General features: G+C 42.3%; 1 protein-coding gene across 1 annotated transcript; it reads right to left on the bottom strand.

Annotated features, from left to right (window-relative positions):
* HAPSTR1 (HUWE1 associated protein modifying stress responses) lies at window positions 1-27925 on the bottom strand. The gene is made up of 4 exons (XM_007985335.3): window positions 27278-27925; window positions 26563-26643; window positions 15713-15988; window positions 1-2402 (listed from the first exon to the last, which is right to left on the bottom strand). The coding sequence occupies exons 1-4, from the start codon at window positions 27501-27503 to the stop codon at window positions 2158-2160; spliced, it is 828 nt and encodes a 275-aa protein (XP_007983526.1). The 5' UTR covers window positions 27504-27925; the 3' UTR covers window positions 1-2157.
* Window positions 27926-27946: the final 21 nt, after the last annotated feature.

The raw sequence follows: 27946 nt of genomic DNA, 5'->3' as shown, positions 1-27946 counted from the left end.
TAAAGTTTTGTAAAAGTTTAATGAAGCCAATAAGGCATATAAATTGTGTTCTGGCAGACATTAAGACCTGCTTTCTTTTACCAAAGAAAAATGGCACAAGTTTTATCAAAATTTGACAATTCAGAGTAAAGGGTACTGAGATTAAGCTTCAGAGCACCAACTTAAACAACCAAAAAATTGTTATCCAACTTGGAAGGAGGAACGAGAACCAAGGCATAAAGGGGAATTAAATATGTGTTCCTCCAACTCAAAATCCTTCTAGGAATAGGAGCTCTGGCCACTTGTAAGCAACACATTGCACCACCAAACCCCAATTCCAGAATCTAAATTTACAACGATAGAAAAACAAAGGTAACTCCAAATGCATGTCTTGTATATTCCAAAGGGAAGCTTGAAAGTATTCATAATACATAGGCTTGTCTGTTTCAGGTAAAATGACAGATTGCTATAATTCTTCCTGCTATTATAGTCAACAAAAAATGATCCACTTATGCAGAAATTTAGAAATATCTCACTTTCATTCCTAGTTTTAGTATGGAATTCACTTTTTTAAATAAGGGCTACATCTATAATGAATACAAGAACTTCAATTCACACATTTCTAACATTCCATTCACATCCCACCCAGTCAATGAATGAATATTTATGGTTAACTCAGCAAAGTTTCTTCACAGAAAGATATTATTAAATGGCTGAAGAAATTGCAAACTTTAACAAAGTGCTGTGAGTAATTACTGGAAAAACTCTTACACTGATTTGCAATGGTCTTTTAAGGATAAAAATAGAAGTAACTGATACTGGACTACAAGTTTGCAAGGAAACATTTTTCACTGTCCTACTTGATATATAATATAATATGATAGAATAAATTACAGTACCTGGCAGGCTGACATCAGTTCTTCATCTAAAAAAACACTATCATTCAGTTCAGGATATTAAAAATGAAGATGAAACATGCTCTAAAACATTGTAGCTACAAGAGGTCTTATATTTACTCAAAAGAGGAATCTACTGAGAACTTTTATTTAGGTCTACCTAACAGCTAGAGAATCTCCATGCGATTCCATCTTTTCCAGAATGAGATTCCAAACTGAACTTTTTAGGAGAGGGATTGGAGGAACAGGGAGAGTTGGGTTTTGCTATTTTAAGTTGCAATCACATTATTAGTAGATAAAAGAGAGCTTTATCATCTTCTACCCACTCCAATGGAAACTGCACTAAGCAGGGCCTCCATGAAAAATGTAAAATGATAGACTAGAAAACCTACCCCACCATCCATCTCCCTCTCCCTCTAATACTGAACCAAAAAGGAAGCCCATTCTCAAAGTTCATGACCTCTCTACTTTAGGTCACCTCGAATGCAGTCTACATGTTTACATTTACCATAAGGAAAGTACCCCGCATGGGAAGTAGTGTTTGTCTTAAAACTGAGTACTTTAGGCCTACAGGGTTAATCTGGGGGCAGTTTAATATTAATATTGCTACTTTAGAGCACTAACACACACAAAGTGAATCCAATAAAGCTCTGTGCATTGATTCAATATTAAGTATTAATTGCATGACCATCATAGCACCTCTTTACATCACACAATCACCAGAATTAGAAACTGCTTTGAAAACTAAAAACAGGGCACAGTCCAATAATTAGAATTGCACACTGTTACTATATAGAAACCAGGTGCACAGTACAGTGCAACTGCAAAAATGGAAGCCAAATCATGTTTTTAGACAATTTTAGGAACCTGGCAATACTGTTGAAGCAAAATACTCAACACAGCAGGAAATGGACCCCCCCCCCCCCCAAAAAAAAGCATTCTATAACCAAATAAACATCTGATTTTTCCTTTCCCTTTGAGAATAAATACAGTTAAGGTCACTTTTAGCCTTGGAACGGATATATGTTTGCCTATGATGATCTTGCTAACGACTACACAGTATCTGATGTCCTCTGCTAGGATTATAGTTTTAAGAAAGCCATAATTACAAGAGGCATCTACTATAAATACCTACAACTTCCTTTTATGGCAACCACTATAGAATTCACTTGTCTTAAACAGTGAACAAGGGAAGATGGCCTCATGTTTCCTTTGCAATTATAGTATATGTTGAGGATCAAGTGGCTTTCAAGCAGCATGGTGGGTGTGAAATGTTTGCAGTTTAGATCATTCTGTTGCGTTTATGGGTTGGTGAGTCTGTAATGACATCGCCACACTGGGCTGAGGTACGCTTTCTAGTTCCACCATTGTCCAAGTGGAGTGCCATTTCTTCTGATATGAAAGTGTTCAAATCGACATCATGGAGTCCATTTCTCCTTCGACTAGCATTCGATCCACTGCTTACATGTGTAGGAGAGCCTGGGGTACTCGAACGCACGCTTATACTAGCCATTGCACCACTAAGACCTAGGAAGAAGAAAAAAGGTTTTAGAGTTGCTCAATTATTTAACCCTTTTGAAAGCAACCCACTTACTTTCCATGTTGTCACAATGTCAAAGCATGTCTGCCTATTTTCTTTATAAGGGATTACTGGCAAGCAATTAACTTTTATTCTGGAAAAACATACCATGTGGTCTTGACATATATCTTATTGGTAATACTACCAATATCTACAATATTGGTAACTACCGATTACTAAAAGTTACTATGTGTCAACCACCATGCTAGGTGTACAACTATCTCATGAAATTCTCCCATCTATGAGGTAGGTACTGCACACAATTTACAGATAAGGACAGGAGCATTTGCTTTAAAGACAAGACATTTTTGGTTACCCAAAGTTACCATTCCAACAGACCCCTCTGATGAGTGTGTATGTGTGTGAAGTATTCAGGAGAGCCAGAAATCATTTCCAGGCCTGGGTGGGCTTGTTCCAACATCCCCTCTAGATAAGGTGATCACATAATTTATCATCCAAAACAGTATTACTGTTGAGCCCGAAAAGAGTAACTGTTAAAATTTCTACTGGGACACCAGGTACAAAGTCAGTCTGCCCTGGACAAATCGGGTTATGTGATCACCCTAAGGTCTGGAATGTATTTGGTAGATATCCTTCAGGACAGCCTCAATCATGATCCTCTCTAATCCTTCAGAGGAGGCGGCAGGGGAGAGGTTGTGAAGAATCCTGCTCCTTTGTTTTCAACATTAAGAGTTACTGAATCCAGGGCTGGGCGTGGTGGCTCACACCTGTAATCCCAGCACTTTGGGGGGCCGAGGCGGGCAGATCGTTTGAGGTCGGGAGTTCATGACCAGCCTGACCAACATGGTGAAACCCCATCTCTACTAATACAAAAATGAGCCGGGCGTGGTGGCAGGTCCCTGTAATCCCAGCTACTCTGGAAGCTGAGAAGGAGAATCGCTTGAACCCGGGAGGTGGTGGTTGCAATGAAGCGAGACTGCACTCCAGCCTGGGTGACAAGAGCAAAACTCCACCTCAAAAGCAAAAGAAAGTTACTTTACTGAATCTAGAATATACCCAGCACTCATGGATACTCATTCCTTTCCTTAAACTCTTACACAGTTAAGGAGCCAAACTTACATTCCACTCCTATAATGTTCAGGATAAACCTGTGAAAGTACGAGTCAGGCCAGGAAACATGAAGCACAGTTGCATTTTTAAAAACCTACCGTCATTGGCAGTGATCTGCCTTAGGAATTTCCCCTTCCACTATTCTCGCCTCACCTAGGGATCTGTTATTGCTTGACTAAATTTATAACACAATTTAGTATAATCAATTTTCAAATAATAGGACTTACATCTTACATTTTCAAGTAAGCTTAGAGGTTTCATTTGACACGGGCCCAATTCTTTCTAATCATGAATTCCATAAATATGTAGTTTAAATTTGAACTTTAAGTTGAAAAAAAGAGTCTCTGCCTCCTATCACATCAAATCATTCCCCTTGATGTTTTTCTCCACCAAATATTCTGTGAATGTTCTCAAAACCATGGCCTCTCACTATCATCGCACATGCTGACAATGTCCTCCAGGCCACACCTCCCTTCTGAGGTGCTCAACTCCGAACTCTAGATGCCCCCCCATTCCTTTCTGCACTAATCCAACCAATCCCCTGGCTGCTCTCCCTGCAGAAGACGCATCCTCCCTTCCCGCTGGTGGTCAGAGAAAATCAAACTGTCCCTCTTTAGCCGCTCAACCTTTCCAAGGCTAGCACCTATTAAAAAATAAATTAACGTGAGAGTACTTCCTGCATCAGGTACTATGTCAATTACTTCCTATGATACCTATATCATCTCCATTCTGCAGACGAAAATCCAAGTTTAAAAGTAATTCACCCAAGGTCAACAGGTAGTAAACAAGAGCTGGGACTCCCACTCAAGTGTAATCTATATTCCTATTCAGTTATTCTGATCCTTTTCCAAGCCTAGAGTATTTTAGCAAAAAAAAGGTGGCTGCAGGTTGGTCCTAGGGTCAGCCTGCCTCTTAGGCCTCATCTCTTTGAACAGTTTCTCTCCCTTCCCTTCCTGCCCTCTTCACTTCACCCTTAGACCGAATCCCCACTACCAACATATGCAATTTGCAGCTCTCTGAAATAGTGAGGCCTGCAACTATCTCTTTCAACATTTGCAAATGTCTGTCACTCCCTGAGTGAGCCCATCTATTTCCCAGCACTCTCTTCTGAGGCTCCTTTCCTGGTTCTCCTACTGGCTCCTCTTTCCTCCTCCTTGAAATTGAAACTCTCCGCTCCCTCCTCAGTCGCCTTGGTGGGGGGGTTCCCTTCTGTTCCTGAAAGGCTGGTGTCACCCTGGGTGATATCCTCAACCCCTACCTTACCCACACGTTACCCAAAACTGGACTAATGAGCTCAAGGGCCTTCCCAGATTTCTAACTGCCTACTGGACATCTCAAACTCAACACCATCAAAAAGGAACTTCACTTCCTCTTCCTCAACCGGCACAAGCTTATTTTCAAAAAACAAAACCAACCACAAAAAACATCTTGAGCTATTTTTGTATAGCATGGTACAACCAACCACCTCTTCCTATAGAAAATATCTTTTCATCTCCATCTAATGACCTTAACACAGTGCCTGGCACATAACATTCACTGAATTCTGAAAAAGAATAATACCTCAAAGTCCTACCCCCTCATGTCGAAATCCACTGAAATCCAAGGCTCAGCTGTTGATGTTTATTCACCTCTCCAACACCAGGAAATAAACTCAGGTGGTTCTCTTCACTTAAATCACTGCCATCAAGTTTAAAACTCAATTATCCCCATTGTTAGCTTTTTTTAAAGTTCTACAGCAAGACTAAACTTGAGGGGAGAGCCATGCCTTCTTATATCCTAGTGTCTCAGCCTGTAACGTATTACAAGGTGCCCACGTTCTTCAAAGATAACCTTTCATATTTGTTTCATAATCCAAATGGTATAATGGCAAAATATGGGCACATTCAGCAATAAACTGGGCTATTTCGATAATTAAAATCAAGATCCCCTTTGTCATTTCAAATGACAAAAAGAATTCAACAAACCCCACCCCAATGCCGTTGTTAACATAGGAGTCCCATGGCAGCATGTTTAATACCTAACAACAAATATGGAAGGCTCAAAACACTGTATCAGAAGTGGACTAGAGATTTCAAGTAAATGTTCCTTATTGTTTCAATTGCCATTCTTCATGAAAAAGAAGATGTGTTAAACATCAATTCGGTCAATCTGAAAATTCCAGCAGTTTCTGGGAAATCAACTTTTTCTACTGGGTGTATGACCTGGGTGTTTAGCTTGATAACTGTAATGTGCAATATGATCTATGACTAACTCTCATAGCAGTGAAAATATTTTCAACGTTTGCCTACCTAATCTTCCCCAAAAAGACTTTTCACAAAGGTCAAAAATAATTAAGATTAACAACCAAAAAAGGTGCATTTTGACAGCCCAAATTTTATTTTACAAACCAATGACAGCTACTAGAAGATGCTTTAGGAAACCTTAGCTAAGCCACATAATCAGACCTATACAAGTACAGAAAAATCTAAACATGCTTCAGAACTAAAAAAAAACAAAAAACAAAAAAACAAAAACAAAACCAAGTTGTACGTCCTGAGGGCATACAACTTAATTTCTACCAAAAACATACTTTTTCAAAAGGGCTACGGGAGTATCAATTGACAAAAGCAGAACAAGTAGCATGATTAGACAGAGAAGTCTTAATTGCTTAACACAAGATAAACTCAGCAGTTTTAAAGTTTCTGTATCCATTTTAAATGATTAGTCCAGGGGTGGAAAAGATGAGGATGGTTTCATCACACTTTGAAAAGGAAAACTCCCACTGGAGCTAAAACAAATTTACAGTCCAGGTTATAAGAATCCAAGTTACATGGTAAATTATTAACTATTATTTTCACACCAAGTTCATGCTTAGGCAGTAAGAAAATCCTGTTTGCAGCATTAATTACATGTAATTCAGTTTCCAGGCACATAGTTAGAGGTCACATACAGGCAGAGAAACAACAAATGCCAGTCCAGTCATCTCACTGCCTCAGTCCAGCAGCCAGTGGCCCAGGACTTCATCTACACTGTCTATCTGCTTCCCAGCCACTTAAACCACATGAGGGAAGGTAAGGCAGCTAGCCCTGGGAGGTGAGAAGACACCGTTGATCCACCAGCGCAGGTGCAGGGCCCTCTGCAGATCTGTTCCACCAGTGTTATCTCCCATAGAAAATGGGATTTGAAATCACAACTTAAACAAAGTGGGTAATATCCTGACCAGGGGCCCTAAGAAACTGGCATTCTTGCATTGGAAATGAATTGCACTATTCAGATGCACAGCACTCCTTTTGCACAAAGTTGTGTTCTGAGGTGCCAGGACATCCAAGCACTTGCAGTGTCAATGTCGTGTTTAAGATGTATCAGGGGAGTTCAAACATTTAAAAAGGAATTCTACTAGGAAGATTTTGGTAATTTGAAGTAGATACCACTCCCCACCCCAATCTGTAAATTATAATACTGAATTTTTATTGAAATAAAGCACACTAAATCAAACCAATTACAAAGATACATGTGTCACACCAAGAAAACATTTTCAGTTATGCTGACAGCCCCAAATGCTTTCCATTTTTCAAAGACAGTTTTTAATGTCATGGGAAAATTGCTCACGACGTTAAAATGAAAAAAGCAAGATACAGTATCATATATGCAGTATGATCTCAACTATGAAATAATTTTAATATTTATACATTGAAAAAAAGACTAAAAGAAAATGCACCAAACATTGAACTGCAGTTAATCTCTATATAGTGGGATAACAAGATACTCATTTACTTATTGAAAACTTTCAAATTTTCCAAGAAATTAATCATAAAATCAGTGAGAAAATTAAACTTGAATGAATACCAAAACTGCTTAAACAAGCACCAGGCTGAGTAACCTGTCTTTGAGGCATGCTACATGGCCCTTTCCACTGCAATGAAAAAAATGTTCAACAAAAATGTTACTGCGGGTTCAACACAATTTTGCACTACTGATGCTGGAAGCTTTATGTCCTACCCTCCACAAACTTCAGCAGCTAACATCTTATCTTAATACACAGAAAATGCCAACTTTTTATTGAAAATTTTAATGGTATCTTAATTGCCTTAACTGTTCTTTTCAGGGGTTGGTTTGAACAAAGGGGCATAATTTACAAATTTCAGACTTCACAGAAAATTCAATTAAAGAAGATTCTTTGAAATAATTCATTTTAAGTAATTAAGAGATTACTTTGGTGCATTAATCTCTTACATCTAATTTCCAAAAGTTTTTTAGACACATTTTACTTTTAAACAGCTATCAACAGTTCTGTTATTTCAAGAAGATGCAGACTGCAACATTCAACAAGCATTCCTTAAGAATCAACTGTGTTCCACACACTGCTGGGAGGAGTGTGGGTTTCCAGAGAGAAGGAAGGATTCTGAAAGGTGAATGGTATAATCCAACAGGTTGGTTCTAATTAATTCTCTACAACAGAAAACTGCAAGATGTTTCTTTCGTACTATATCATCAGGTTGTTTTGTTTTGTTTTTTTGAGACTGAATTTTGCTCTTGCTGCCCAGGCTAGAGTGCAATGGCGCGATCTCGGCTCACTGCAACCTCTGCCTCCCAGGTTCAGGCAATTCTCCTGCCTCAGCCTGCTGAGTAGCTGGGATTACAGGCATGTGCCACCACGCCTGGCTAATTTTTGTATTTTTAGTAGAGACGGGGTTTCTCCATGTTGGTCAGGCTGGTCTCGAACTCCTGACCTCAGGTGATCCACCCACCTCAGTCTCCCAAAGTGTTGGGATTACAGGCGTGAGCCACTGCGCCCGGCCATACCATCCATCAGTTTTAAAATACTTAACCAAAACATTCGTGCTGCTGTCAAGACATACTTCTAAATATTTAGCTATAGTGATGGAAGAGGTAGAAGAGTGACACGAAAGGGGCAAGACACAGCCAAACACAATTAAATTTATTCTTAAAATGATCAATTGTCTAAGAAATTTTATCAGGAGTGATTTGTTCTCAAAAAAATGTGGTAACTTCCTTATCACTCTGGCATGTGTAGGGCCAAAGAATGTTTTGACAAACAAAGGGTACAAAAATCTGCACTTGGAGGAGAAAGAAAATCTTATTGGTTTAGGCTGCCTAAAATGAGCTTTCCTTTTCTAGGGAAAAGGTAGCAGTTTTATACTTTGGGTGTGACAAATTAGTTATCTGCCTTACATTCTTCTTTGTAAAACATCCTATCCAACCTTATACCCCTAAACCTGATTTTGAATGATTTTTTCATAGAGCCCTACACCCAGTTTCTCCAAATCCAAGAATATTATCAAGCAACTTAATGATTTAAGAGAATAAGAAGTTCCATGCAGTCCACAGAAAGACTCTGTTGGGCAAAAAAAAAAAGGCGGGGGGGAGGAACCCAGAAATGCAGCCTATTAATTCTCAAAGAGATGACACTGTGCCTCAATCTGATTCCCTGCGTTTAGATACTTCACACTGTCTACTATAATCTATTAGGCCAGAAACTCCTTGAGGAGATTATTAGCATTTTTGTTTCTTTAATCACCTGCCCCTACTCTTAGCTTCTAATAAACAGAGTGCTTGGCATTCACTGTGTTCAGTAAATAAAGGACAATAGTAAAGGTTGCAGAATAACAATAAGAACTCCTAACACCAAATCCACAAAGAAAGCAGAGTTTTCAAACCAAAAAGGCCTCGGCAATCAACACTGAGGAGCTGCTGCTGTCTTGTAACTCACAAAGCACTGCTTAAAAAAATTTACAAAGTTTTTTTCCTTTGTTTTGAAATTTTTATATTAAAGGCTAGACTGCCTGGGCTTGCCCAAGTCCCCGTCTTTGAAACTTGTTTTAAACAGGAAAGGAACTCACAACTGGGAAGAGTAAAGCCAAAAGCCAATGATAGTAATGGTTCCCATCAGTGCCTATTATGACACCAGACCCTGCATGCTAAAGACCTTGGAGTCTGAAATGATGTGTAACTTTACAGAGGGACAACTCAGACCCAGTGGGGTTACCTCCAAGCCCTGCAGTCAAGAACGTCATCAAAATCAGTTTGGGAACTAAACCAAGTGTCTGATTTTTATGGAACAGTCTGAATCAGGGTCAGCAACTTGCAGAGACCACCTATGAGATGCTACGAGTGAGAGTGGGGCTTTGCATAAAGCTACTGAGTGAAGTCTGACTTGGCATCTGGCTCCCCACCCTAGGACCGACGCCATCTTCTTACTCGGGACCCTTTTCACCTAACCCCCATGATGACAGCTCAGAATGATGGGAGCCCAGATTTCGATCCAACCCTTTCCAGAGATAGCACTGGGTTGGACAGGGCAACTCCAAATCTCTCCCTCCAGTGAGGAGAAAGACAATGTAACCAACTTCACTAGTCGGTCACAACCTCAGACAAGCTCAAGATCTTAGCAAGAAATATTTAAGAAGTCAAAGTTCTAAATGATCTGACCCCCTCCAGCGTGTCAGCTGCAATTTAAAATGTGACCTTTACTAAACAGGGAGGCAAAAAAGTATCCCAGGAGGCAAAAGCCACTGGGCCTTGAGATCCTTGGTCTATTTTTATAGTAAAATTGCCCAGGGGAAAAGAGGGAACCCACAGGACCCAGAACAAACCAGAATTCTCCTTTCCTCAAGGCAAAAAATACTTCCAGTGTCATGGTAGGGTAGGTAACCTGCCTGGGTTCTCATTTAATGTATTATCTTATATCACCTTTCACAAAGGAGACTGGCTTGCAGAGGTGGAGCACGTTGCCCAAGGTTACCAAGGAAAATAGCCTATACACAAAGACTACGTACTCTTCCTAACCAGTGAACCAGGGATACAGTTGTTTATTCACCTTTAAGTCTACTAATCCAGATTTGCTTATAGGGAAAACCTCAGAAAGAGATATAAAATTCACATAGTTTCTGATTAATTTTGAGAAGAAAAGCCTAAAGATCTTTCCCACCTCAACACCTAAGCCCTAGGTCTTATTGGGGATGACGTGGTAGACAAAAATCCCACATCTAAAAACGTAAGGGTATAGCAGTTAAGGGTGTGCATTTTGAGGCCAGGCACCGAGGCTCATGCCAGTATTCCCAACACTTTGGGAGGTTGAGGTTGGGGGATGGCCTGCACCCATGAGATCGAGACCAGACTGGACAACATGGTGAAACTCCAACTCTACAGAAAATAAAAAGTCAAAAATAAGAAATATATTGAAAACTAAAAATTTTTTAAATTCAAAAAAATATGCATTTTGGAGACAGGACTGGAGTATCTATTCTACCACTTACTAAACTGCTCCCTATCTTAGCCAAGTAAACCCTTCTTCATCAACAGTGTTAATAACCCAGGGTAGGTATGAGGATTAAATGACAACCTCCTTAGTGTGATGCTTTTACAAAGTAAACAAACACTGAAAGAGTAGGTTTAATGGTTATCACCCTAAGGTCCCATGGAAGTCTCAGTTGTATGTAGCACCCTAGGCAAACAGGTTACATTATTTCCTGATTGTAGCTATCTGGGGACTGTAATTCTCAACCCTTTCTAGAGGTTCTGGGTCCCCACTGTGTTGTATTCACTTAGCAGACCTCTGTGGTAACTCCAGTGGTAAACTCAGAATACATCTATGTCAAGTTCTTTGCTATGTTCTGTTAAAGCCAAAAAAAAAAAAAAAAAAAAAAAAAAGGACCAAGACAAGGTCCATGCTATCATATGTGCCGAGGGGAATGGGACAGTCACAGAAACAAATCAAGCAGCAGAGCAAATGCATAGTTCAGGGAGGCTACAGAGATTGGGAGACCTGAAGGAAGGGTGTCACAGAAGTGAGGTATGAACACGTAGGGGCTGGACTCATCAAACAGCACAGAGGTATTCAAGAGATTAACAGTATGGCTAGGATACCTAACCCCTGGTTAACACTGGATCATAAGGGTCTTGTAATACACCATGCTGAATTTGGACTTCACTGTGTAGGCCCCAGGGAAACTTCAAACCATGAAGTGACAAGACCAGAAAGATCATTCCAATGGTCTCATGAAAGATGGACTGGCAACAACAGCTCAGAAGGAAGTGAGAGCTGAAACATTAGGCCAAGAGCCCAGGCTCACCTCCTCCAGAGGGCCTGCCATGAGCGCCACACAGCTGGCTGTGCTGTAAAACATCCCTTTCTGCTCTCAGAATATCTTCCACATACCACATTCATGACCTGAATAGAAATTGTCCAAATCTATGTTTGCCTCAACAGAAAAAAGAATCGCAGTATATTGATGTATTTCCAGAGACAGCACCGAATCTGCCATATAGAGAATGTGCTGAATGGCTCAATGAGTCATTCTGCTGTTGGGGCAGAAGAATTTTGAGTCCAACCTGAAACTTCATCTGAGACAAATGCCCGTGCACTTTGAAGATGTACACCAGAGGACAGTGGGACATGCCGTCTGGCAGTCAGGAGAGAAGATCTAAACGAGAGGCCCAGATTTGGAAGTGAAGAGGTGGGGAACGTAATCTAGGGCAGTGATGGGGCCTGAGGACAGTTCAGGCAGGCCAATGTGGCAGAAGAGAAGCCAAGGTAAGGAGCAGCTCTAGAAGAGATGGGATGAACAGAGGACCAATGAGAAGGGCAGGCAGAGATCCATAAAGCAGTCCAGAAGATTTCTGGTCTCAAGTATGCTGTTTACATAAAAACGAGTTATCAGTTATTAGTATTAATTTAACTCTTGGGAAATTTATGTTATTTTAAGACAGGATAACAAAGCAAGACAGAAAATCTATTTAGTACATGCATGTTTATCCCATAGGACACAGGAAAAAAAGCAAAATGTTGCAGACAAGTGTCAAAATAAAGCACTGCATTGGTCTTTAAGCCCTGCTAGCCACTAATTGAAGTAGCTTTGATAAAAACTATTTGAGGCCGGTGCAGTGGCTCACACCTGCAATCCTAGCACTTAGGGGCAAGCAGTGAGGCTGAGGCAGATCACCTGAGGTCAGGAGTTCGAGACCAGCCTGGCCAACATGGTGAAACCCCTGTCTCTACTACAAATACAAAAATTGGCTGGGCGTGGTGACAGGCGCCTGTAATCCCAGCTACTCGGGAGACTGAGGCATGAGAATCACTTGAACCCAGGAGGCAGAAGTCGCAGTGAGCCGAGATTACGCCACTGCACTTCAGCCTGGGCTACAGAGCAAGATTCAGTCTCAAAAAAAAAAAAAAACAAACCTGTTTGATAACCATAAATTGATATACCTTTTTTTTCTTTAAATAGAAAGTTTCACCATGTTGGCCAGGGTGGTCTCAAACTCCTGACCTCAAGTGATCCACCCACCCTGGCCTCCCAAAGTGCAGTCATTATAGGCGTGAGCCACCGCACCTGGCCAATTGATAAACTTTTGATTAAAGTTGTTTACATTAGTCTCTCCCACTAAACTGGGTTCCGAGGCTTACAAGGGTAATGACTTGGGATCTCATTCATTGTCACACTCTATCTACATGAAATATTCAGCAGGCATCAAGTCTGCCATATTCCTTTAAATTAAGAACATGTTTGTTTGGTTGGGCTGTATTTCATGGGGATAGGGGTAAGGAAGGGGAAAAAAAACTGAGGGAAAACTGTCCTCTCTTAAACACATAGGACATGAAGAGGAACGTTGAGTTTGCTTTGATTATAAACTCAAGCCTGCCTCAATACACCAATTCTTTTCCCATGTCCTTTTGCTCTCCAAACACATGAATTTAGACCCACCCTCAATGCAAAACTCCAAAAACTTCAATTTGGCCTTTTACTTCATGAATTTGGCTACGCAAATAATATGCAAGACTAAATTCTGGCACTGTATTTACCCTAACTATGGTGTTTCCAAGTACATCTTAAAAGAGCACCGTAACAGTGTTCACTTCAAACAAATCAGATAATAAGGACACCCAGTTAAAGTCACTAATCAGCATTAGTAGTTAACAATGGCCCTAGTACCAGAACCATTCAAATTACTTTAAATATTCAAATTAAACTACCATTCTCCTTAATACACTGATGTTCTCACAAACCAGTAGAGCACAACTCAGTATAATTTATGTTTCTGTACAGTCTTTCAAGGGGCCCTATTACTTCACCACAACACTGTTTTAACCTATGAATTAAAGGTATGAACCCTAAGAGTAAGAATGCAGTCTCCAATCTGTACTGGATTAGTGCTACATAAGAAATTTACTAGAGGTAAAGATCATTTTTTCCTACACAAAACCTTATATTTAAGTTTTAAATCCTCACAACTTAAACATGTGAAAATTATAAACAGTCCCTTCAACTGTATCATTACTTAAAACTCCCAAAGTTCAGGAAAACAATAAATCACAGATGGAACACTTGCAATATAAGAAAATACATGGGAGTTGGAGGATACAGTTTTTTGAGGGCAGAGGGGGCTGGCTTACCCTTTTTACTACTATGTACACTACTGCTACCTTAAGATAACAAGTGTGGTTTTTATGTTTCTTAAAACTCTCTTCTAAAATGTAACAGTACAATAGAGTAAAAAAGATACCTTAAGAGAAGCATGGAATGAGCCACAACCCTCTTAATAAAGGAAGAAAATCACAATACTTAAGAGACAACTGCATCAAATATTACCATGCACTAAAATTAATCTAACAAACTATGTACACCTCTAGTTAACTGTTTTCCCAAACTTTAGGGGGAAAGATGTGAAACTCTCTAATTCAGTATCAACAGATCAATCCCATTTTTGCCCGAGCTTCCAAAGTTCTGACAGCCTAACTACTCCACTCTATCAGGAACAGTGTGCAGTCTTAAGTACTGCATCCATACAACCTGAACTTTCCTGCAATTCATGTTTTTGTTTTTAATTGTCCTAAATACTATCACAGAAAAAACAACATTGGGGTTTCAGGAAAGAACTACAGTTTGCCGGAGAGAACAAAATCTCTACAGGTATTAAAGTTTCAATGATTCAACTTCAATAAAGTTTCTCTACATCCCACTATTTCTTAGTACCTTACCAGGTTACTTTGTTTTAGATGACTTGTACTATGGCCCAAAAATGTTAACTGTCAACAAGACTCATGGCCAGGCGCAGTGGCTCACGCCTGTAATCCCAGCATTTTGGGAGGTCGAGGTGGCATGGATCACCTGAGGTTGGGAGTTCGAGACCAGCCTGACCAACATGGTGAAACTCTGTCTCTAAAAAATTAGCCAGGCGTGGTGGTGCATGCCTGTAATCCCAACTACTCAGGAGGCTGAGGCAGGAGAATTGCTTGAACCCGGAGGCGGAGGTTGCAGTGAACCAGTATCACAACACTGCACTCCAGCCCGGGCCACAAGAGCGAAACTCCATCTCCAAAAAAAAAAAAAAAAAAAGAATTCATGACGTAATTACTTCTACCTGCTTAGCCATCTGCGTGGACCATGTTTTCACTATGGTTTCAAGCAAGTCTTATTATTCTGTTGCTTTCTTTCCTTAAGCAGTATTAAATGCTGTCACACAGGTTAACTCTCCCGGCTCTATTTGCAAGTCTGTATTAGAGAGCAACAAGCAACAACAGACTTATCACTGACTACATTCCCTGGGTTTCTCCAGCAATACTAAAATCCCCTAGCCAAGAGTGCCTTCTTATGACAGGTCTGGTCTGGGGAGATAGCGATCCACCTGTCCACTGGCTGCACTCTGCTGGGCCCGCCTCTTAAAGCGCAAGGAACCTGAGGGACGATAGGCAGAAGGTCGAGTCTTACATCCATCCTCTCCCACCATCTATAGCAGACACTTCAAGTAAGAAAGGTATCAAGGGAGGTCCCAGGTCCCATGAGAACTAACCCAACTATCTCCCACCTTACGTGCCTGTCATGGACCATTAGAAATATAACAGAATTCTTAAGACACAAGAACTTCCTCTTTGACTTCAGAAGAGGAGAAAAACATGTACAACACATAAGTGTAAAGCGATAAATTCTAATCAACACTGCAGAAAGATATGTAATTTTAACACCAATAAGCTCAAACTAACTTTCTAAAAACATTTTCTGGGATGGGTTATCTGACAGAAATCGCCCATATAAGGTTTAGCTTACATTCTATTAAACATTTCTAGAGCAAGCTGTTTACTTTAATAGACAAAAAACAGCATATCTGGACCTAAACCTAAAAGTGAAAAATGGGTCCACAGGCACCCTCTTAACCATTTTTCCAAAGAAATATGTTTAAACGGCTTTACCATGCAGAGCTATGGCTTCCCGGAAGGGTTGCAAATCAGTCTCTACAGATGAGCTAGTTTCCGTTGAAGTAGCTCGGTTAGGGGACACTACAGTCAGTCTTGGGGGAGCTCTAGAGTTTCGTGGTGGAGGAACTTTTCCACACAGGAAGCTGATCAAATCTTCTCTACGAATAGTTCTTCTGCGTTTTTTAACCCAAGCCAACACATCCTTATTGCGTCGCTGATAGCCAATCTGAATTCCAATATCAAAACTTCGTTGATGGGTATCCACGCTTTCTGTTAGAAATAAAGAAAAAGAAAACATGTATCATGATCATTAGAGTCAAACTGTATTCCCTCCTAAAGAAAACCATTTTACAAGCTAACCAAAGTGAATACCATGATGTGGCCTCTGTATCAGTAATATAAACTGAAATGATTACAGTCACAATGAAAATGTTATATATAAAATTTAATCTTAATGGTCTAAATTCAGTGTTGACTTAACACAGTCCTGGAGCTTGTCTTGTTAAAAAAATTTTTTTAACAGAAACAGATTAGTTATCTGTAATGGAACTACCTAAAATAACTTGCATCACATCATTCAACAGATGTCTAAGTATTGCACATGCCTCAGGCCACGCTCATCTGCATTTACCACGTCATTGTGGAAATGCACTCCTACTGACAGATTCAGCACCAAGATTCAGGAACAAGCTGAAGACAGAGACAAACATTTTAGAAGGAAAAATTAATTCTGATTGACGGCTCAACACTAAAACCAAATAGCATGGTGGAAACAAAAAGCTTTATTTATTTCCCTGGGTATATTCTCATTCTCCTTCAAGTTCCCAACAGCTTCCTGTAACTCAACCATTCCCAATAGATCTCCCAGACTTGATTCTTTGTGTATATTCCACCTGGGTTTTGGTAAAATGACCCCTACCTTTCAGTGGTTTCATCTAGTTGAAAAAAGTATTTGAAAATTTAAGTCACTGCAATTTATTTTTAATTGAGCTGTTGTGCCAGCAGAAAATCACCAGTATGTCTTTAACAGCGTTAACCAACATCTTTACTTTATCCTTGAACTTTTTGTAAAAGCAACAACACTGTGTACATTTCTCTATTACTTTTCCCGGCTTTGATTATTTCATTTTATTTTATTTTATTTTTTGAGACGGAGTCTGTTGCCCAGGCTGTAGTGCAGTGGCTCGATCTTGGCTCACTGCAACCTCCGCCTCCCGGGTTCTCCTGCCTCAGCCTCCTGAATAGCTGGGATTACAGGCGCATGACTCCACACCTGGCTAATTTTTGTATTTTTAGTAGAGACCGGGCTTCACCATGTTGGTCAGGCTGGTCTTGAACTCCTGACCTCATTGACCGCCCGCCTCGGCCTCCCAAAGTGCTGGGATTACAGGCGTGAGCCACTGCACCCGGCGGCTTTAATTTCTTGTCCGCTATGTCTACAGTAGACTCTGAAAGGATGGGCAATCGTCAAACAATGTAAAGCTGTGTTCCAGGAAAAAAAAATCATCCAGACATCACAGAGGATCTGAAGCTGAATTTGCACTATTTAAGAAAATGTCAAGAGGGCAGCAGAACAACCAGAACTTTATAATAAGGCTGACTCTTTGGCAGATGACAGTCTTTATTGCTGAAGAAAGAAAAACAAGGATATTGTCCACAGATCTTTTCTCTTAAAAAAATAATCAAAGTAGGACCTGGGACGTCAAAAAGAAAAAAGACTTCAAAATAAAAAGGACCAGGACTAGAATTCGACATCAATTTGGAAACCTGATATGCTATAGAGTGCATTCATATCTTCTCCATCACAACTTTGAGAAGGTGGATTATTCTAATTTTACAAACATAAAAAGCAGCTCAAAAGTGAAGTAACTTCTCCAGTGTCTCACTACTGGTATAATGTGAATCAATAATCTTGATTTCTCACTTCTTCATAAACAAAGCAAGGACTCCACCATTTTGAATATAAATAGCATTAGAGATGATCACCACTTTCCCATCTCTTTAGGAAAAGATTTAGATAAGCCAACCCTAAAGGGGTGGACAAACCTGAAGATGACTTTGTAATGCTGTACCTAAAACTTAAATGATTCTGAAAGAGCTGGAGGCATTAAGAGAAATCAAGTCATTGAGCAACTAAAACTTATCAGACCACATAAAGGATAAATGTAAAATGTGTTAACCTAGAAGCAATCACGTTTTTAAACCTATCCTACCTAGAAGAACTGCTTTTAATCAAGCTTATAAATGAAGAAGTTTCTGTTTCTGAAGAGAACAAGGAAATTTTATTCTTCAAAAGCCAAATGTTACGAGGTAAGCCCAGACCTGGAGAAACAGAGGAAAAATGTCTGAAGTATAGTAAAAGGGATAACAAGTCTGAAGCAGGCTTGGAGAGTGCAAAGAAAGATGACCGGGCGTGGTGGCTCATGCCTGTAATCCTAGCACTTTGGGAGGCCAAGGCAAGTGGATCACCTGAAGTCAGGAGTTCGAGACCAGCCTGGCTAAGATGGCAAAACCCCATCTCTACTAAAAATACAAAAAGTAGCCAGGCATGGTGGCAGGCACCTGTAATCCCAGCTATTCTGGATGCTGAGGCAGGAGAATCACTGGAACCCGGAAGGCGGAGGTGGCAGTGAGCCGAGAGTGTGCCACTTCACTCCAGCCTGGGTGAAAGAACAAGACTCTCAAAAAAAAAAAAAAAAAGAAGAAAGAAAAATGAAGTAGGCATGTAAACATACACCTGCCAAACCAAACAGCAAAAAAAGAGAAGCTAAACCTGATACAAAATTCAAGGGCCAAAGGGAAGGGGCCACATGAGGTGGTTTTTAAAAAAAAAAAAAAAAAAAAAAACACTATCCTGGGAAGAGCTTGGCCAAGTTTTGGTTTGTTTTGATTGAAGACACAAGAGGTCCAACAGTCAGATCTGCAAGGGACTAATGGTTTCACCACAGATTTGAACACTGGGAAAACTCAATAATCACTAGTAGCCTGGCTTAGATATAAGACAGTTATGTAACAAGTTGTGAACCGCTTTAAAAAAATTATGCAACTGACAACTATTTCACCTCAAAAATTCTGAGATGACCAAGTCTCAACATCAGAACCGACTGTGAGTACACTAAAAGTCAAGCATTTTGCAAACACTACCCTTACAGACTAGAAGGTCCTAGAAGAGAAAAGCAGATATAACATTTAAGGTTTTAGGTATGTTTTTGCACCACCGGAGCATAATGTAGTTTTATACTGTTAACACTATATTCTGAAAACTAAGTCCAATTGTCTTACCACTCAAACCCAACCTCAGTTATCTCCCAAAATATAAAGTCCCATGTACATGGTGAAGTATTTAAAATAAGAGTTCTTTTTAAATAGTTACCTGATTGAAAAAAAATCTTTCTCATACCTTGGGCTAATTAGGAGACCTGCATGCTTACTGGAGAATGTTAGGCATGACTACATTTTAACGTAATCCCAGGACAAACTACTGTCCAGTGGATAATCACACACACACACACACACACACACACACACGGCCTCTTGACGACTCTCAGCCAAACACTGCTTTCAGCACACCCCAGTTCTAGAAGCGTGGGCTTTCGGGTACCTATCCCAGAAAAACAGAGCACAGAAACCGTGGCCAGTCTTGTGTCCAACACTATTTTACCGAAACCGAAGTCACTGTGGAAAAGAGCCACAAACTTGAAGGTTAGGCAAACTCCAAGGGCACTGAAATGTCAATCTAACCTTTAACCACAACACGTTCATTTCCTTATTTAAAAAAGGAACTGGGCAGGCGTAGCTTGGTGGCTCATACACATAATCCCAGCACTTTTGGGAGGTTGAGGTGGGTGGATCACTTGAGGCCAGGAGTTTGAGATCAGTATGGCCAACATGGTAAAACCTCATCTCTACTCAAAATATAAAAATTAGCCAGGCATAGTGGCAGGCACCTGTAATCCCAGCTAGTTGGGAGGCTGAGGCAGAAGAATCACTTGAGCCTGCGAGGCAGAGGTTGCAGTGAGCCAAGACTGTACCACAGCACTCCAGGCTAGGTGACAGAGCAAGACTCCATCTCAAAAGAAAACGAACTGATTCACACAACAGTCATAGTGGATATCCCATATTTCCTTTTTCTTTTTTAAATGTTTTTATACAAGCATGTGAAACTGAATCCAACAGATTTTAGAAGACAAATACTCCCACCACAATGGGCTGGGGTGGGGGCAGAGGGCAAATAATTATATTGATTCTGAAGACCAAACGCATAACTTTCTTACATAACTGCATAAAATTTATTAGATTACACTACTTACAGCTTTTTGATACACACAGAACTTCATGTGAATTACAGCAGGTATCGCAAGTTTATAACAAGGAACTGAAGTTCAAAGGGCCTTGTGTCCAAAGTTCAGTGACAGAGTTCCTTCTATGACCTATCTCTTCCTCAAATGAAAAGCCATCTCTCAATCACAATCTACAAATCATAAGAGCACAATGCTACACCAAAACAACACTTCTGAAGAAATACTATTGACTACGTAAGATTTCAACCTAAGAATTAGATTTGCACTAGTCAGTCCACCACACAGAGAAGTATTTTATTCTTTTTGGGGGGAAAGGGTAGAGGCAGGTTCTCACTATGTTGCCCAGGCTGATCTCAAACTCCTAGCCTCAAGAGATCCTCTCCCCTCAGCCTCAAGTGCTGGGACTACAGGTATGAGCCATGGCACTCCAACCAGTAAAGACAACGTAATGTTTCTTCAGGAATGTAACAATCTAAGGGACAGCCAAAATAAAACACTCTCCAATCGTATTCCCTAAGGAAGTGTTATCCAAAAGTAAGCATACCTCCTAGTTACTTAAGTATTTACCTAATCTTCACCTAGTACACAAAACGGGGAGAATTTTTATTTTATTTTATTTTGTGATGTAGTTTCGCTCGTCACCCAGGCTGGAGTGCAATGGCACGATCTCGGCTCACCACAAACTCTGCCTCCCGGGTTCAAGCGTTTCTTCTGCCTCAGCCTAACAAGTAGCCAGGATTACAGGCATGAGCCACCACGCCCGGCTAATTTTGTATTTTTAGTAGAGATGGGGTTTCTCCATGTGGGTCAGGCTGGTCCTGAACCCCCGACCTCGGATGATCTGCCCACTTTGGCCTCCCAAAGTGCTGGGATTACAGGTGTGAGCCACCGCACCCAGCCCAGGGGGAGAATCTTAATAACCACTGTTTGTTGCCTGCCTGGCATCCAATCCCTGTCCTCCCCTTCCTAAAAGCACTCCAAGTTTTTGTTTAGATAGCAACCATGTTCTGAGAGAAACTCCCTCTACATTTGCTTAAGGGGTTGTGGCTTAGCCCTCAACTCATCTGCATAACCCTATGTACCCCTATTAATGGTTGTGGGTAAGCAAGTGACCCCTTATGGCCGAGAGATGACAGAAGTCATTTTTAGGCTCTTCTAAGCTTCACTGAGTGGCCCTAAGACGTGAGCCACAAGCCATTCTGCCAACATAATGAAGCCAGCCTGATGACAAAGTATGCTCGTGCACACACGGGGAGAACAGAGCAGGGGAGCCTGGGCCACTCAGTGAAGTCAATCCTGCTGTGGCCTTTTAAGTCAGAGGATCCAGTACTTGTCCATACAGCCAAAGCCAGCCCACCTTGTGTTTTCTGATACTTGCAACCAACCTATCCTTTCACAGAAAAAGTACGCACAGGCTGGGTATGGTGGCTCACAGCTGTAATCCCAGCACTTTGGGAAGCTGAGACAGGTGGATCGCCTGAGCTCAGGAGACCAGCCTGGGCAATATGGCAAAACCTCATGTCTACTACAAAAACTTAGCTGGGCATGGTGGTGGGTGCCTGTGGTTCCAGCTACTCAGTGGCTGAGGTGGGAGGATCACTTGACCCCGGAAGGTGGAGGTTGCAGTGAGCCGAGACAGCACAACTGCACTCCCACCTGGGTGACAGAATGAGACCCTGTCTCCAAAAAAGAAAAGAAAAGAAAAGAAAAGAAAAGAAAAGGAACCAGGCGCGGTGGCTCATGCCCGTAATCCCAGCATTTTGGGAGGCCAAGGCGGGCGGATCACCTGAGGTCAGGAGTTCAAGACCAGCCTATCCCAACACGGTGAAACCTCATCTCTACTAAAAATACAAAAATTAGGCCAGGCGTGGTGGCTCACGCCTGAAATCCCAGCACTTTGGGAGGCCAAGGCGGGTGGATATCGAGGTAGGAGATCATGACCATCCTGGCTAACACATCCTGGCTAACATCTCTACTAAAAATACAAAAAAAAGGGCGTGGCGGCGGGCGCCTGTAGTCCCAGCTACTTGGGAGGCTGAGGCAGAAGAATGGCATGAACCTGGGAGGCGGAGCTTGCAGTGCACAGAGATCGTGCCACTGCACTTCTGCCTGGGCAAAAGAGCGGGACTCTGTCTCAAAAAAAAAAAAAAAAAAACAGAAAAATTAGCCTGGTGTGGTGGCAGGCACCTGTAATCCCAGTTATTCGGGAGGCTGAGGCAGGAGAATCGCTTGAACCCGGGAGGCAGAGGTTGCAGTGAGCCGAGATCACGCCATTGCACTCCAATCTGGGGGACAAGAGTGAGACTTTGTCTCAAAAAAAAAAGGGAAAAAAATAAGAGCTACACACAAAAAAAGCAGTCTTCTATAAAAATCTACAATCTACAAACACTATTATGAATAACTGAGGCTACTGCTTCTGACAAAGCTAAAAATTTTTTTAAATTAAAAATTTTCCCCCCTTAAATTATATTTAAATTAAAAAAAAGGTTTTAAGACACGGGATCTCACTACATTCCCCCAAGCAATCCTCCTGCCTCAGCCTCCCAAAGTGCTGGGATTACAGGTATGAAAAGTATAATGCTCAGGGTTTCTCACTATAATCCACACTAAGGTATTTTGAACAAAGTCTCAAACTCAGTAATAATTTTTTGCAGCCAAGTGAGTCACAAACCAGCTCCACCAGTCTCCAGGTAAAATATGATTTCTGGCCATTTGTTTCTAAGTCACCTGCCACTTGGTCCACACATTTACAATTATGTTCAGTTCTCCTTTAGTTCACGAGTCCAAAATGGCCACTATGAAGTGAGACATATAAAGAGGGCTTGGCATCAAGACGTATCAAAAATCAGGACTTAAGGGCATCAGACTATTTTTCCTGTCAATTCTACTTACATTTACTCCATTTAGGGAAAAAAGAGCAACAAGTTTATTCCAACACAAGGAAAAAAGAAAAGAAAATATACTATTATTACTTCCCTTCGTTTTAAGCCCTGCCCACATTGAGAAAAATCCAAAAAATACTTAAAACTTGACCAACACAATGAATGCCAGAACACTTACTATGCCAGGCACAAAGCTAAGAGCTTGTACTAGAACCTGTGGTAGTTATCCCTATTTAAGTCAAGGAGCACAACGGTGAAGTAACACCTGGCTTCATTGCCTCCAGGACCATAAAGGTAAGAAGTAACAGAGTCAAGATTTGAACTCAGGCAACGTGGCAGTAGACTCCAACTCACAATGACACTAGCCCTCTGCAAGCACTGCTAGGCTGCAGATGCTCAGGGAAATGCTGTTCAAGATAACCAGAAACATCTTTCAGCAATATCCAGGACTGCATGCAACTAATGCTACAAATGCAGTTTCAAAATGTGGAGACAAAGAAAACAAGCATCAAGGAAGAAAAACATGAAAAGCGTGAAAAGCTGATAAAGAACAATTAGAGAAATGGCTCTATGGGGCACAATCAAACACGGGCTCACACAGGTTGCTGGAAAGTGGGATCTCCAATGTAAGGAGCAAACACAGGCACACTTGGCCAAGTATGTCCCAGGTAAACATCAACCCTAGCTAGATTAAAATGATTTTTTACTCCTTTTCTTTAGTTTCAGGTATCACAAAACATATTGATCTAAGAATACTACTGAATATTGAAGAAACACCATCCTCTTTACATTTATCAAATTAAAAACCAGCAATCAGGATTTTGGCTTCCTTTATCAAAAAGGGGAAGAAAAGTCTGACCCTGCTATCTACAGCAGAAGAAACCATGCACTCCATTTTATTGAATTCTCTCCTTGCTGAAGGGACAAGTTCAACTCACATTTACATCATCTTCCAAATCCTTCTAGCCACATTCCAACAAAACCAATTAACTGAATTTTCAACTTCTCAAAAGCCCACTGACAACTAAAAGGGGCCATCTGCTGGGTATTTCTCTCAATCCTGACCTTCATTAAGAAGGTCAGGATTGAGATAAAAACCTAATGAACTTCTTGGTAGTTATCAAGAAGCTGGTAGGAGTGCCAAATTGTCCCCAGGCTGTAAAATAACCCATTTTTACCTTGTCAGATTAAGTGCTTAATTATACAAAATACAGGAATGCTGCCTGCTGCCCACTTAGAAGTATCCACCAAATTTTCCCCCCTTAAATTATATTTAAATATTTAATCAGAACTATAACCAATATCATTTAAATTTAGTACTACTTACTGCTGTATGCACTTGTGACACTACCTTGCTAATTTTATTGGTTCTATTTAAGGCAACCAATTATTCCTACAGCTGTGTGCCTGTTCTCCAAAGACCACACCCTGAAAAGAAGAAAAAGTGAGACTATCCAGAGTATTACCCACACACTCCTTGAATCAAATAAGAAAACGTTATTATACTATCAAATTCCACAAGACACAACTTACCATTTCTATTAGGCAAAGGATGTGTTTTCATTGTACAGGAACAAGGTACAAAATAAAACTAGTTCAGACTGACAATCTAGCATTTACAATAATTCAAGAATCATATACGATGTTTTCTAAAAATAAATGTTCCTCATTAAGTTTTCTGAGCAGGAAAACTAGCAAATTGTAAACATTTTAAAATGAAGCAATCAAATTAAGGATTATTTCAGAGTTCAAATGCTGAATCTATCTTCTTACACGAAAAGTTAGCACTAAAGAAAACTGCTAGCTTAGTCCTAAAAGGACACATTCTACAAGCACCCAACAGCACCAAAGCCAGAGGACACTCACATTTTATATGGCCTAGGCTGAGAACCTGGCACATAAAAACACTAAAAATGTGTTGCCTTCCCCTTCAAGAACAAAGCAATACCAACAAGAGCAAAAGAATCATGGTACTGCCACACCACAGAGCAATACTCGCCAATTAAAAGGCACTGAACTATGCACACCTGCAATGCGAACTCGATGGGTGAATCTTACCATAGTAAGCAGAACAAGCCAGACACAATAGGCTACAAGGACTGCACGGTTCTATTTAGGACATGATGGAGAAGAAAAAACAGTAATCAAATCAGTGACTGCCAGGGGCTGGAGTGGGGGTGATATATATATTCTACTTGTTAAAAAAAAAAAAAAAAAAACCGAAGTATACATTCTAAAACGGTGATTTTACCGTATGTAAATTACACTCCAACCTTTTTTTAAATTAAGTATTATTTCAAAATTCCCTTTTTGGACAAAACCAAGAGCCATTCCAAAATGTTCAAGACCGTCAAGCACTACAGATGTTGAAGCAATTTACTCAGTCACAATTTAAGAAACAGCTATACAAAATCAAAGCCAACCACTGAGGCACTATTTAACCATGTTGTTCCCTTTTTACAGTAAGGCTGGACTAGTAGTAGTATAGTTCCTCATTCCCTAAAGTTAGCGTTCCTTTTCACCACTTTGTTACCAGTTCTCAAATTACTGTCCCAAAAAACTGTAGTCTACTCAAGAAATCTCACAATAAGAAATATTTTTCCTACAAGATGCAGCGGCCATTTGCACATTCTTACGCAAGAATTAAAATCTGAGAGTCACGCAGCAGCTTCATAGCCCGTTTCCACCTATACCGGTATTTTTGAAATGCACAAAATTCCATTACTGTTCCGAGCAACTCTTAAAAGTTTGAAAGCATTTAACTATGTTTTTCTTAAGATTAACAAAGTCATAATCCTTTTTCCATAAAAACCTTGCCAAAAAAAAAAAAAAAAAATCAACCCCAAATTTCTCAATCTTCAAAATCAGTAAGGCACAAAATCTAAACCCACCGTTACCAAGAAAGCACAATGGGCAAGAACGTTTACTTACATATCTTCATGTCATCACAAAGGGTGGTGGATTAACTCCAGAAACGAACCACCATAAAACACAAATCAACTCAAAACCCTCAACAAAATTCCTGCCAGCAACTCATAATAATCAGACATAGGATCGTTTTGACAGAAAACACTTCATGAAATGCTAGAAAAGAGCAGCACGTTAACATGCACGCAGATGACCGATTAGCAAGCTTTCAAGCACTTCAAAACTACATACACTGCCACGCTCTCAAACGCCTAACTCAAGAATTTTTTCCATACAGTTCGTCCCACCTCCGACTGTAGCACAAAAAACACCAACTCTTTTCTTCCCTCAACGTCTTTTCCAGTGGGAAGCAAGGCTCAGTGTCTCCCAGCTCAAGGCTTCTCAACCTGAGCACTACTGACTTTAGAGACAGGATAATTCCTCGCTGAGGGGGCCGGGGGTGTTATCTTGGGCACTGCAGGACCTTCAGCAGCCTCTATCCACTGGGTGCCAACAACAGCCCCCTCTAGGAGAAGACAACCAAAAACGTCCCCAGGCGTTGCCATCTGTCCCAGGGGGGTATCAAAATTGCCTCCGGTGGATCTAGCTAGAGCACCGCCGGGATTCTCAAGTTGCAAGGTATTCAAGGTTAGCAGCTGGGCTGGGGAGCAGAAAACACACTTGGAACGCAGGGGAGACACCCTGACGCAAGCGGCCCTTCCCTGAATCGGCAATGCAGCAAGGTTATCTTTACCTTTGTAGAGGTTGGTGACGGCGGTGGCTGCGTTTTGGAAGGGGACCCAGAGAGAAAGTCCTGGTTGCTGACACACTCGGTCTGAAAAGCAAGCCAAAAAAAAAAAAAAGAAAAGAAAAAAGAAACACACATAGAAAAAGAAACAGAACAAGAATGTTATTTGGGCGTCAATCACTCCGGAACGGCCATATTAGGTTTCGCCATTTTGTTCAAGGGTTTCGGGATCCCAAACCCAGTGAGGACCGGGGGGCAGGGGGGTCGCGGCGGGGAGAAGGGGATGCCGCAGGCCTCAGGGGCACAGATCAGGGACAAGTCGCGGCGCAGGGAGGCGCCCCCTTCGCAGTCCCCGCCCCGAGGCCGGCTCAGGGCACAATGGGGCCGCCCCGCCGTCTCCCTTCGCCATTTTGTGACGGGGGCTCCTCCCCTCCCCTCTCCCGGCCGAGGGGAACACCGGGCGGCCGGGCCCGGAGAGCGGGGACCCTCGGACGACCGCAAAGCGGGGCTCCCCCTACGCCGGCCCTGGCCTGCCCCCCCAACCCCGGGCCTCCCTCCCACGGCGCCATCTTGCGGGGAGGGGGCGGCAGAGCCGCGGCGCCACCGGACGGGACCCCCGGGGCCGCCGCCGTAGCGGCCCCCCGAAGCGGCAGCCGAGCCGACAGGGCCGGGCCCGGGCGGGGGCGGCCAAGCGGCACCAAGATGGCGGCGGCGGCCTCACCTTTGTAGAGCTGGGCCACGGCGGTGGCCGAGTTCTGGAAGAGGTGCCACAGCTTCTGCTGCTTGTGTTCGGGCTGCGCGGCGGCCGCTGCCTCCTCCTGCAGCTCGGGGGGCAGCTGCTCGTCCTGCTCGGCCTCGGCCAGGCACTGCCGCTCCCACTTGGAGAACCAGTGCTCGGGCCCGTGCTCCTGGATCTCGGCCTCGCCCTCCTCCTTCCGCTCCTCCATCCTCCGCGGCCTCCCGCGGCCTCGCCGCCGCCGCCGCCGCGTCCTCCTCAGGCGGGGCCCCCGCGGGAGCGTCGTCGTCAAGCGGCCCGGCGGCAGGGCCCGGCGGCCGGCGGCGCCTCCTCCTCTCAGCGGCCCAGGCCTCCTGCACCCCGACGGCCGGCGAGCCCCGCCCCGCGGCCCCGTGCAACCAGGGACGACCCCCGCCCCAGGCCTTCCCACCCCCCAGGCCCCGCCGAGGTCGCCGCGGACCGGATGACCGCTGCCGCCCCTCGCCTCGCCCGCCGCAGCCTGTCTAACGCTCCCCCATGACGCTGCGGCCTCCCAACTGCCGCCGCCGCCGCTGACCGCCGAGCCCTTCGCGCAGCCCGGCCTGCACCACTGAGCCCACCCCAAAGACTGAGCAACGTCGTCGTCGCCGCCGCGCAGGACGCCTCTGCGGCTGC

The sequence above is a fragment of the Chlorocebus sabaeus genome, unplaced genomic scaffold, assembly GCF_047675955.1.
Source record: "Chlorocebus sabaeus isolate Y175 unplaced genomic scaffold, mChlSab1.0.hap1 unalloc_scaffold_444, whole genome shotgun sequence".
Classification (NCBI taxonomy): Eukaryota; Metazoa; Chordata; class Mammalia; order Primates; family Cercopithecidae; genus Chlorocebus; species Chlorocebus sabaeus.
The sequence above is the reverse complement of the archived record's forward strand: the minus strand, read 5'-3'. Positions and strand labels throughout refer to the sequence as shown.

Bases quoted from the DNA above. Each gene is read 5' to 3' on its own strand.
- HAPSTR1 (XM_007985335.3), bottom strand. From the start codon at position 27,503: ATGGAGGAGCGGAAGGAGGAGGGCGAGGCCGAGATCCAGGAGCACGGG. The intron at 26,644-27,277 runs GTGAGGCCGCCG...CTTGCTTTTCAG, and splicing joins CGTGGCCCAGCTCTACAAAG to ACCGAGTGTGTCAGCAACCA. The intron at 15,989-26,562 runs GTAAAGATAACC...TATTTCTAACAG, and splicing joins CGTCACCAACCTCTACAAAG to AAAGCGTGGATACCCATCAA.